Source organism: Chelonoidis abingdonii, chromosome 3 (genome assembly GCF_003597395.2).
Source record: "Chelonoidis abingdonii isolate Lonesome George chromosome 3, CheloAbing_2.0, whole genome shotgun sequence".
Taxonomy (NCBI): Eukaryota; Metazoa; Chordata; order Testudines; family Testudinidae; genus Chelonoidis; species Chelonoidis abingdonii.
Genome location: NC_133771.1, coordinates 57,427,440 through 57,440,209, shown reverse-complemented (window position 1 = coordinate 57,440,209; position 12,770 = coordinate 57,427,440). Strand labels below are relative to the sequence as shown.

Sequence of the window (12,770 nt, the reverse complement as noted above, 5' to 3'; positions counted from 1 at the left end):
GCTACAGCACTGCTTGTACTCCACTTTCCCGAGAGGAATAAAGAGTATAGCGCTGCTGCTGCAGTGCTGGGGTACCAGTGTAAACAGGGAATAATCTTAGTATGCTGTAACTCCGGAAGCTTCCCATAATCCTTTTAAGTGAAAGTCCCACTCTTTGTTTTGTTGTGATGCCTCTCTTTGTTTTGTTGTGAACTCTGGGCTCCTGGAGCTGCTTATTAAAAAAACAAACACAGCTACATTTGCTGTGAATGAGCAGAGGCAGGGGGCTCCCTTTGGAATGCCCACAGCTAGTGTTTGCTTGAAGAGAGGGGGAGGGAGGTGACTTGAAAAGAAAAGCAATGCAGCGGGCGGGAGGGAGTGGGGGTCCTGTTTCGGAGCAGCTGCTTATGTGGTCTGTGAGGGAAAAAAAACAAACAGCTGTTGTTTGCTTTCAGTGAGTGAGAGAAAGGGTGGGGGAGGGGGTCAGAACTTGCAAGGCAGGGCGTTAACACAGTGTCGGCTCCAAAAATCCTCCCCCCTCCCACACTCCCTGTCACACTCCACCCCACCCCCACCGTCTTTTGAAAAGCATGTTGCAGCCACTTGAATGCTGGGATAGGTGCCCATAATGCAACACTTCTAATGCTGCTGCAAATGTGGCCACGACAGTGCGCTCGTAGCTGTCAGTGTGGACAAACTGCAGTGCTTTCCCTACTCAGCTGTACGAAGACAGGTTTAACTCCCAGTGCTGTACATCTGCAAGTGTAGCCATACCCACAGTTTAACTTGAGTGCCATTTCTGATATTCTTGTGCTGAGCTGCATTATGGTATCTATCTTTTCTTTTCTATTTCAGGCTATTCTGGCTTTTTGCTGGGTTTATGTGCGCAAGTACCAGAGTCGACGAGAAAGTGAAGTAATTTCTACCATGACAGCTATTCTTGCATTGGCAATTGCACTTATCACATCAGCACTTCTGCCAGTGGACATTTTTCTGGTTTCATATATGAAAAATCAAAATGGCACATTTAAGGTATGAATTACTGAGCTATTGGCATTCAGTAAACCATATGTTGCCAAAACTGCTTTACCATATGTCTTCCCTCTCCCTTTTTGTTATTTCTTCATTCTGAGTTATCAAACTATGTCATATTTTAATGCCTTATTTCATTGCTGGAATTTTTGTCTTGGAAGAATGCTAGCATTGCAAACTAATGTCATTTACTTCTAAAATAGATTTAATCCTCATAACTTTGTAATGTAAACCTGTGTTCTCTCATTAAAATATTAATATTACCAACTTTTTAATAACATACACAAGAATAGTCTTGTCTAGGTGCTGGAGGGTTTATTAATTTAACACTGCATACATAGAAATGAGGAGAGACTCCTAAATATTTTCTGTAGTTCATACTACAAAATTATTTATATTTTTGTATAATATAAATATACCCAAAACAGAACAAGATGTATCTGTCCAAATGAGCTCTCAGTCCAAGGTCTGCTCCACTCTTAAAATTTAGATCAACTTAGCTACCTCACTCAGGGCTGTGAAGAACATTGTTCCCTGAGCATTGTAGTTCTTTGAACTAACCCTTGGTATAGACATGGGTACATTGATGGAAGAATTCTTTTGTTGACCTAGCTATGGCCTCTTTGAGTGATGAATTAACTCCATCAACAGAAACATCTTCATTATGGCACTACAGACGCACAAATTTAACAATTCAACATGTTCTAATGGTTATCAACCTGTTCTTAGGAAAATAACCGAATAGAAAGAAAAAACATGGTTAAAATCAGTTATTTAAATCATGATTTCCTGCTTGCTGCATTTAGTGACTTAAATTGCCAGTTTTAATTGTGACTTAAATAATTTCCCCCATTACAAAGATTTGCTTTTGTACACTGCCTTTCCATATTTGTCTACCATTTATTTTTTATCTCAAAACACATGCTCTTGCATACATTAATATGGGGGTTATGGGTAATCACTTCAAAGGTTAAGTCAAATGCTTTACACATTTACAGGGTGGACAACTTGCATCTGTGCTACTGTTTGTTTGGTGAATCAGATAACTTATCTGCACAAAGAATGTATAATGTTGAGATTTGAAAATGTTCATGTCAGTTTAAGTTAAGGTTCTCCCAGTGGGGAAAATCTTCCACCTTTGTGCGTATGGATTCTAACTAAGACTAGACAAAACAGTTTTCTTCTGCTCTGCTTCTTCCTTCAGACATGTTCTTGTAGTCCTTACCTTGAAAAGGAAAAACACTTCCTTAGATTTTCCTTGCCTGTGTACCCATCATCTCATTTCTAACAAACCATTCACCTTCAAAACTCTAGAACAGAACGTGTAAAAATGTGGCCTTAATACGGTTAGTATCTGAAGTTATGGTTTGATCATATGAATCTGATGTTCATATAAAATAATCGAAGTAATTCTGGCATAAAACTTACACCAGTTGAAGGTGTTCAAGATCATTTTATTGTAAAACTGGCTTTTTCTCTGGAGTTAGCAGCTCATAAACTGTCCCATGTCATGTCCTCAGTTGTCTATAATTTTTGGTTTTGAAAAATACTAACATATATACCTGTTCATAAGCTGAATATTTTTGGTAAAAAAGTGATGCATCAAAGAGCAGGGGTCAGTTTATAAATGGGTCTATACCAAAATTTGATGATTTTAAACTGTATGGAATCATTGAACTGAATATCTAATACATTGTCGTTTTGTTTACCTGGAACGTCTGCAGGCATGGAGCCCCTCAAAGTCTGCAGCTCCTATTGGCTGGGAACGGCGAACCATGGCAACAGGGAGCTGAGGGGCTCCATGCCTGTAGACACTCCAGGTAAACAAAAATTTTCAGGCTTGCTAGCGGCTCTACCCTAATGGGCCAGGAGCCAAAGTTTGCCAACCTCTGAAATATAGGTTCGGCTTATGAAAGGGTCATATAGTTTTTTGCTATTTTTACCTAGCCATCTTGGGGGATTGGCTTATAAATGAACAGGCTAATGAACGAGTATATAGTTTTTCTGTGTCCCATACCCTTGTCTTCGTAATACTTCTTCGCAGTTTTGGTAGTTTGAGAAAATAGGTATTGTATATATGGATTTAGTTCAATATCTCTTAATCCCAAACCATCTGCATTCCAAAAATAAAAAGCTTTTTTGTTTAGAAAATTCATATCTGACAGTCAAACTAAATGTATTAGCTGCACCCCAAACACATTAACTGTACCAAAACTAGATTTGCACCGTCCCCTAAAGGAAAAGCCTTTATAACCTGAACCTGCTTTGGTTAAAGTTGCTTCTTTTTTTGCCATAGAAGCCAATGGGAGTGGAAGTGGTTCCTTAGTGAATAAATGAACCTTTCCCTGTGTCTTGAAAGTTAACAGATTCTGGCACTGATAGACAATGGGATAAGTAGCTGGGTGAGGGGAATGTTAAATGACTGACAATTTCTTAAATTCCAAGTACAACTTTTAGGTTTTTTGTTTGTTTTTTTAAAAAAAAGCTTAGTGAACCAAAACATTCTTTGTAAGCCGAAGACTGGTAAATTGAATTACTTTATCATAGGACAATGGAATTTTAAAGGAAATAGAAATAATAGACACAATTTTTAATTATTAATAACTTGCATTGTACTGTACATGTAATCTTCTCTATGGAATATACCTTTGTTCCTGTACATAACTTGCATTTTTTAAATAATTAAATTGACAAAGCAAAATTGGTTGTTGGTACATCACAAGTTGCTGCTATCCTCCCTGTTGCTCTCCTTTAGCACAGAACTCAGCTGCTACATATGGAGATTATCTGGTAGAACGTAGATGCCAAACTGCAATATCTTTCTAACAGTGGCATATGATTCTGTTGCTGTATCTTAATTCCTGGTTACCTCTCCTTCGCTATTTTTGAATACTGTTAACTGATGGCTAAAATTGCACTTGTTTATGGCTAATTGGCACCTGGATGATTTGGTGCTTGCTATTGTGACCTTATTTCATATTTTATTTTGACATACATTTGCATTACTTTTGACAAGACCTTTTTCATATCCTCTCAAGACTTTCATGAGACCAGAGAAGTGCTTCACTGTGACCATATATTTAAGTTAACTCTTCATTTTCCTTAAGAGCACGTAATTAATTAAAAGGAGTGCATTCATTTTTAATACTTGCTATGTAAAAAAGCAAACTATGTATGAGAACTTTTCTGTCAAAATTAAATACTTTTTTATTCTCTTTATATAAAATCAGTCCCAAAATCCTATCTCTGCCATGATGCTTAGAAATTCCTGCTCTAGCATTCGTTGGGCACGTTAGGATTTTTTCCACCCTAAACTCTCCATTTTATTGCCTCCGTGAGAAGCACTTAACTCAGGAATGTGCTCTCCTTATTTGATCTGCCAGAACCCATATTTGTTAAGCTTTGCGGCATGTGTGAAAGGTTCTTATTCTCTGACATCTGGGGAGGAGAATGGGTAAGAGTATAAAGGGTCATTGGCTAGCATGTGTTAATTGGATCCTGCCCCAAACTTGGTTATGATGGTGAGATAATTAACTTAATGTGAAGTTTGTTTTGACTTGCTGTGAACTTTCAGATTTGTAAATAGTACACAATGTAGGATAGATGTTTCTATTTGACAGATAGTCTGTGTATTAGGTGTCAAGAAAATCCTTGCTTAGAGAGACTATCTTAATCCCTTTTTTTATAACTACTAACCTATAACATGAGTAAGGTATCTGAAAATGATAACTTACTGAGGAAAACTGAAAATTTGATAAATAAGCCTACCTGAAACTCAAATTTTGGAATGTTGACTGCTTGTGCAGAGGTTGATGAAACTGAGGATCTTTGTTCCTAGAAGTGTGGGTTTTAGACATCTTAGGTCTATCTTCTTGTTATAATTCTTAGGGCTTGACAAACTCACTTATTGTACCATTTGACTATACTGCTACAGTTAAAGCAGTATCATCTCTAGTATGGATGTAGTTTTATGGGTATAAAGGTGTTTATACCAGTACATGATGTTCCTGTAAGGAAAGAGGAATAAAGCTATGCTAATTAAAGGCATCTTTTTAGTCATATAACTGCATCCACACTAGGTGTTCTACCTATTTAACTATTTTGGTGGAAAAAAATCACAACCCCTAACAAATATTTATACTGTTTAGACCAGGCTTTAGCCACTGGTATGAATCCCTAAATGTATCTTAGACTTTGAGTAGGAAATACTATCTATAACATGCACAGTAAGGTGGTAGTTGTATGCCTATGTTTAGGAGTGAAGGAAGAGTCTAAGGGCATGTCTATCCTATAGCCGTAAGTCGACCTATGTTTGGTTAACTTATAGCCCCCACAATAATTACTGAAGTAATTGATGTCCATACTACCCTCCTTCTGTCGGTAGTGCACGTCCTCACCAGGAGTACCTCAACTGACGAAGAGGGGCAGTGTGAGGGCTCTCAGGTCCACACAGCTCCATGCTGGGAGCCCAGCTGCCTCCCAGGTTTCTCACCTTCCTGCTCCTAGCTGGAGGTGCGGAGGTGGCTGCCACCCAGGCTTCTTGGCTCCCTGAGCAGGGAGCATCCAGGCAGCAGTCCAGCTAGGAGTGGGAAGCCTGGAGCAGTTGTACTTTAGCTGCCCAGCTTTCTTGTCTGCCCAGCTTTCTTGTCCACCCAGCATGGAGCTGTGAAATTGACAAGACAGCCAAGGTAAGTAAGACAATGTCAATACGGACACCTCCTCTCCCTAACTACACCGACATAACAACTCCACCTTCATGAGAGGCACTTATGTTGGTGTAGTAGGGCACTTAGATCAGTGGGACAAGGCTGTAGCATGTACACTGACATAACTAGGGCTATGTAAGTTGCCTTACATCAACTTAACTCTGTAGGGTAGACCAAGCCGGAATGTGAGAAGTTAGCCTACTCTGCCTACATGGTCAACATGCTATGGCTTCTTAAGCAGGTTTTGAGTCAGTTCTCATACCTAGTCTTTTATATTCAGCATCTTATTTTAAAAGTTTTTAAAATATAAAGGGCTTACCACATATTTTTCTCAACAGTCAACAATAATAAACCCCTCTGCTTCTTCCATTTACCTTAAAATTGGAGGTTAAGTAGCCAGTGCAGTTGGTTGGTCTGTCTGTCGCTGCTAAATTACTCATTATTACCATATAAATATGGCTCTAAAAGTGTACTATAGTAGATACCTGACAGATATATAATGAAAATGCTCTTTGATATCAAGTTTTCAATTATAAGTATCTTTTTATATTGATGTTTTTCTTTAATTTTGAGTCAAGAGTTGTTCCGTGCTGTCTGTTATGTGGTATTAGATGCAAGAATATTATGTAACTCAATCATCAAAACAAATATTAATAACTAGGGACCTATATAAATGCCTCAGTAATGAAGAATGGTAACTATGCAGCCGTTTTACCATGTCTGTGCTTTTTATATTCAGGATTGTAAGTCTGAGTTTGTTCAAATTGTTCTTCCAGAGCTGTAAGAATTCAATTGATTAAATTCCTGGAAGCCACCAAGAACAATATCCCGTGCTTCCCAGTTCATACACTTGACAATCACAAAATAGTTAGGATTTCAAAAATGTATTACAGGGATTGAAAGTGTTACTTTTGTGAAATTAGTGTTGCATAATTTTTCCCCCTTCATTCTTCCTAGGAGTGGGCTGATGCTAATGTCACGAGACAAATTGAGGACACAGTACTATATGGATATTACAGTGAGTATTTTTTAAACTGCTTCTAAAATTAGGATTTTCTACAGTGACTGGATCATATGTTGATACCTTCTAATTAAAATATTGTATTGTAAGCTAATTTTCAAGGGGTTATAACTAAACTGAAAACTCATGCTGAGATAAACCTTAGTTCTGTCTACAGCAGGGGTGGACAACCTATGGCACGCGTGCCGATTTTCAGTGGCACTCATGCTGCCCAGGTCCTGGCCACCAGTCCAGGGGGCTCTGCATTTTATTTTAATTTTAAATGATGCTGCTTAAACATTTTAAAAAACTTATTTACCTTACATACAACAATCGTTTAGTTATATATTATAGACTTATAGAAAGAGACCTTCTAAAAACGTTAATGTATTGCTGGCACGCAAAACCTTAAATTAGAGTGAATAAATGAAGACTCGGCACACCACTTCGAAAGGGTTGCTGACCCCTTTCTACAGTCAAACCTTTTGTAGACTTTTTTTTCCTTTTTGTAAATTAAAATTACAGTTTGCTTATTAAAATGCAATCCTGGGGGCTTCTGCATATGGGCTTATTGTTCCCATCACCGTCCCAATGACACAATGCTTAAAACTTGGCTAATGAGTTTTGGCATATGGATCTATAATACACAATGTATACTACTGTTAATACACATTCATAGAATAGACGTTAATGAGTTCCTTAGGGATTTTTTGGGGGGCTCTTGTCACTTTTTTTAGCATGTAGCATGGTATGTCAAGGTTTCTTACAATTAAGGTAATGTGAAGTTTTCCTACTGTATAACTTGAGTGCAATTTTGTTTTTATATTGTAATGCCTATGGTTTGCAAGACCATTCACTGTTCAGACACTGCCTAAGGACTGTATTTACTTCTGTAAATGAGCATAATGAAGTATAAGGGTGATGAGCCAAAACAAAATGAAAGCAAGAAAACCATATTAGATTGACTTCTAAACTCTTTTAAAATGTGCTTTCTGTTGCTTTTGACATCTAAATTTTATAGGAAGTGTTGGATCCATCTTTGCAATCTGTCCTTCTTTCTAAATAAAATATTGGAATAATGTATAACATTATCTAGCACAAAGTTTTAGTGAAAATAACTATCCTAGCATTGTTGAACTCACTATTCAAAACCAAAGAAACAAAACACCTGTCAGGGATGGACTAGATCAGTGATTCTCAAAGCCGGTCCGCCGCTTGTTCAAGGAAAGCCCCTGGCAGGCCAGGCTGGTTTGTTTACCTACTGCATCCACAGGTTTGGCTGATCATGGCTCCCACTGGCTGTGGTTCGCTGCTCAAGGCCAATGGGGGCTGCGGGAAGAGCATCCAGCACATCCCTCAGCCCGCGCAGCTTGTCGCAGCCCCCATTGGCCTGGAGCGGCGAACCACAGCCAGTGGGAGCCATGATCAGGTAAACCTGTGGATGCAGCAGGTAAACAAACCAGCCTGGCCTGCCAGGGGCTTTCCCTGAACAAGCGGCGGACCGGCTTTGAGAACCACTGGTCTAGATAATACTTTGTCCTGTCATGAGTGCAGAGGACTGGACTAGAAAGCTTCTCTAGGTCCCTTCCAGTCCTGTGATTCTGCTATGACTCTATTAAATGATCATGTGTTGGGAGGAGACTACGTTCAGTAGTTTAATACATTTTAAGGATTAATAATACATATTAAAGACTAAACACATGCAAGAATAGTGAAAGTCAGATTTGTTTTCTGTGGTCTGGGCTAAATGTGTGTTCTCTTTTTAAAGACCGATATTAAAAAATCTTATTTTAAGACTGAATTTCTTGAGGGAGAGAATACTCTTGAAGATTTGTTGCAATGAATTGTACTAAATTTTCATTGAATTGTAAGTCTTTCTGCTGGGCAATGACACTAGTACAAATATACCTGGTAAATGTACAATCACATTTTGCATTAAAGTGGAACCTAACAACTGAAAACAAGGAAGGAGAGCTTGAGCCCAGGAGGTGGAGCTCCAGCTGTCCTCTTTATCTCTGCCTCCTGGGTGTGCGCGGCCCTTCTGCATGAGCCGCAGTTACCCAGAGCTGACAACCAGAGTCCTGTTCCCAAAAAACCCGCACACTTGTGCTTCTGTTAAGAGGCCTGACCCATAGTTTTTTTAGAACAGCATTTCTCAAACTGTAAAAATTGTGTTCTCATCTGTCAGTTATCTTACTGAGTAACCCATAGTAGATCTAAAAATTGTAGTGACTTAATTGGATGCACTTTTATTTCACAAGGAAACTATTGTGTAGGATACTGTTTTCACCTAGTTTTACTGTTTGATCAGTTTTTTCAGATTTAGCAAAGCAAAAATTTCTGTTAACCGTACATGAATGCCAAAACCTTCAGATCTACTGGACTGCAATAATGGCATATAAAACCCTAGTTTGTAATTTTATGTGCTAGGTATTCTGTTAAATTTAATTTAAATAGTGTTGAGATTTCAAACTGCATAACAAACTTTATTAGTAGTTTTGAAGAACTATTTCTTTATACTCAGCAAAGAATAAGTGTGAGAAACAACATTAAGTGATTTCTGAGGAAAATTCAGCATTACTGAAAATGGAGGCTTAGAGCTACCTTCTCAAACATTGCTACATGTTAGTATCAACTTTATTACACTTCAAAGCAGATACCTATAGGCTAATACTATCTCAATTTAATGTACACATTTTTAATGTCATCGCACAGTTTTACCTCCAGATGGTGGTAGAGATTTACATATTGCATTAGATGTATTGTTTTTCTTTTGCTATTCTGCATTTAGTCGGACTGCTAAGGAAATAATGCACATTTTGTAACTTTTGCCTATACTGAATTCAACAGTAATACATCATTTCTAGCAAAATATATGCACATAGTATAAAAACATAGAAGGTCAAATCACATTTGACCATTTTCCTGATGTGCTCTGAGTACAAGAAAATGTAATAGTGTTCATAAGACTCATACCAATATTTAGCAAATTTCCATGAAATATGACTTGACTTAAATGAGTTTATGCATCTTGTAAAATAGCAGATATTTGAGGTCTAGGCTCCAGAATGAACAACCTGAAGCTTCTTCCAAACTAGGGTACCCTTTGTCATAACATGCAATGCTCATAAAGTTTGGTATACAGTACAGTGACAGCAGAGTTCTATGTTAATGCTCCAGTCAAATGCTAGTGATGCTGCTGATGCATAGCCTCCTCATTCTTCTTTGTGAAGTGATTCATGGTATGAGGGCCTGGCTGTGAGACTTCGAAAGAAATTGTGAGGAAAGACACAATGTGAAATTAATGGAATTCCTCACGTCAATATCTCATGTTTTTTAACTTAATGTTTTGATCTTCATGGACTCTTTATATCCTGTTGAGGAAGGAAAACCAAGTGACTCTTAAGATTTCCTGTGCCTACTATAATACAATTTTAACATGGATGAATAGTAATTGGGAAAAGCTTGCAAAGAGAATTTTTAAAGTTCACGAAGGGAAGAGGATCACTTTCCTTGAATCACATACAACAGCACTCCCATCAAGTAACCAAAAGGGAAATATACTTTCTAGTTCTCCTACCATGATGTTATAGGCTTAGTACGATGTATATCTTGGGGAAAAGCATTTTATAGTTGCAAGGCCATCTCCATGAAGATCCTACTTTTATATAATCTTGAGATTATATATAATGATCTAGTAAACACTTTGTCCCCTGAAGTGGGGACAACAGAGTAACTCCATATTGGTCCAATATTTAAAGTTTTAACAGAAATATGTGGTAAGCAGCAGTGGAGTGTGGTTCATGTGACTGAAGGCCCTTGAGGCTGTGACTCTGTGTTTTGCATGACCTCTAAATTACAAGTGGGTTTTCAAAGGAAGGCCCCTGTGTGACCTATTGGGGTACAAGTTAGACTGAGTAGCTGTCACACTGCCCTCTAACCTGGGGTGCCTTTTACAGTGCTCTTACTGTAGCCTCCAATCTGAACTGCTCGTAAACAGCCTCCAGCATGTTAATCACTTCCAGATATGTCTGTGTGCTTCAGATAGCCACACCTTGGCTCTTACTAGCCTTGGTTATGCTGCAGGGTGACCCCAGCACACCCCAAGTCTTGGATCTTCCCCCTAGAAATATATGTTGTGTACTACCCAGCCCTCTCTTGGACAGTGCAACTATATTAAGTTTGTTATTCCTTTAAGGGAATATACCATCTTTCTATTTTAAACAGTTATTTAGACACTTAAGTTTAAACACACTGGATTAGATAAAACAAAACCAAAAAGGTTTATTATGAATTACAAAGATTTTTAAGTAGGTACAAGTAATGAGGCATAAAAGTCAGAAATGTTCATTGATGCCTTATTTAACAGTCTATATCAGATTCAGATCCAGTTTTTCTCACCACATGCTTTCAGCAGTCTTACTGACCAAAGTCTTTAGGTCAGAACCCCTCCCCCAGAATCCAACAGCTGCTTCCCTTGTCTCTTCAGGTGCAGTGAATGGGATGGCCAAGGTGTGTGTCTGTCTGCCCCTTCTTTTTTTATAGTCCTGCGACCCCCCACCCCCTCCCACATCCAGGAGAAGCATTTCCAGATGGGAGAAAGTGACACGTAGTCTGTGTGGAAGGAAACTCCATGCTGTTGTTTTGCAAAGATGTAGATTTTTGCCCCTTTCCTGGCAAAGCATGGCCACTTAGCTGGTAATGGTGCATCAGTCATGTTTATACTTGGCTGAGATGTCAGCTTGTTCGTGTCCCCCCCCCCCCCCCGTCACAGAGCTGGCTAGCTGTCGTGTGGTATNCCCCCCCCCCCCCCCCCCGAGGAACTGGTTTGGCTACTCCCTAGACTTATCTGGAAGACCTACTTTGTTGTGATCTCAGCTTATCTTTATAACTTCACATATAATGCTGATATGTACATTTTACCATGATAGCGATCCGCAAATTGAATTTTTAAATCTCTGACATGGCATACTTGCTACTGCAATAATATTTGTACTGAGTACGGTGTGAACACAGGTATATTCTATCATATCCTGCTAAAATGTATGCCAGTAACACAGTCTAGAGGTTACGAGAGCATAGCTCTGTGCCAAAATTTATAACCTGAAGCGGTTGCAATCTTCAAATGCTCAGCAGATGAGAAACCACTTGACAGCTACTAAAGGTTGGGATACTATATTTAGCTCATGACCAAAACTTAGAGCTATGCAGTGAGTCCTATCTGACCCATTTGGGTCATACATCATCAACTGGTAAGGCTGCCACCAAGCAATTGAGAACTAGCTCTTTTCTTATCTCATAACCCTGCAAATCTTTGAGCCTATCAATACTTTCATGCTTAGCTGTTGAAAACTCAGATTTCTTGTACTCACTTGGCTAGACTGGCCAGACAGTGCTACTGAAATGGAGTTGCTGTGAACTGAAGACACAATAATACAGATCTGAGATAAATTTTTCAGAACTAATCATGTGTCTAAGTCCATCTTGAAAATAGAACTTAAACATTCTCAAATGGTACGCCTGGGTGTTAGTGTGCTAGTCATGCTAAAGGTCATGCTACCTTATCAAACCTCATAATGGCTTCTTGTACATATCCAATACATATGATGAAACCAGTGCTGGTAGAATGCTTGATTACCTGTATTCAAGTGTGATAGTTTTAAAATGTTCACTGGGCATCATTAAGTCAACTGATTAATGTATGTTCTAAAATAGTTTGCTTGTTAATAATGTGTCACTTTGGGATTGGAAAGCAAACAGACTGCTTATTCTGTTTTGAAAGTGTTATACTTTCGTAGTTGCTCTGAGTCACTGGAGGTGGTGGAGAGGAGAGGAAAAAGGTGAGATCTACATAGTTCAGGGGTGTGTGTAGTTGGTTTTCTCATTCTTTATTTCTCGAAGGACAAATTGTAACTGAATCTTTTAAGACTGTTGCTAAGTTTGAGGCAAATATTTTTTTGATAAGTTACTCTGGTATTTCTGTCTTGTTGGCTTACACAAATAGTAGAAGACCCTGATTCTATTGTGCTATAGCTATAATGTGCATTTATGAA

General features: G+C 38.6%; 1 protein-coding gene across 4 annotated transcripts in view; it reads left to right on the top strand.

Annotated features, from left to right (window-relative positions):
- The first annotated feature begins 808 nt into the window (after window positions 1-808).
- Window positions 809-12,770, top strand: part of LMBRD1 (LMBR1 domain containing 1) — a 232,243-nt gene continuing 220,281 nt past the window's right edge. For 2 of the 4 annotated variants that reach the window (XM_032770340.2, XM_032770342.2), the window contains exons 1-2: window positions 809-1,011; window positions 6,675-6,735. In XM_032770340.2, coding sequence (XP_032626231.1) covers window positions 907-1,011; window positions 6,675-6,735 — 166 coding nt within the window. In that variant the 5' untranslated portion in view covers window positions 809-906. The remainder of the gene's footprint in view (window positions 1,012-6,674; window positions 6,736-12,770) is intronic. The other 2 variants (XM_032770339.2, XM_032770338.2) reach the window with 1 other exon arrangement.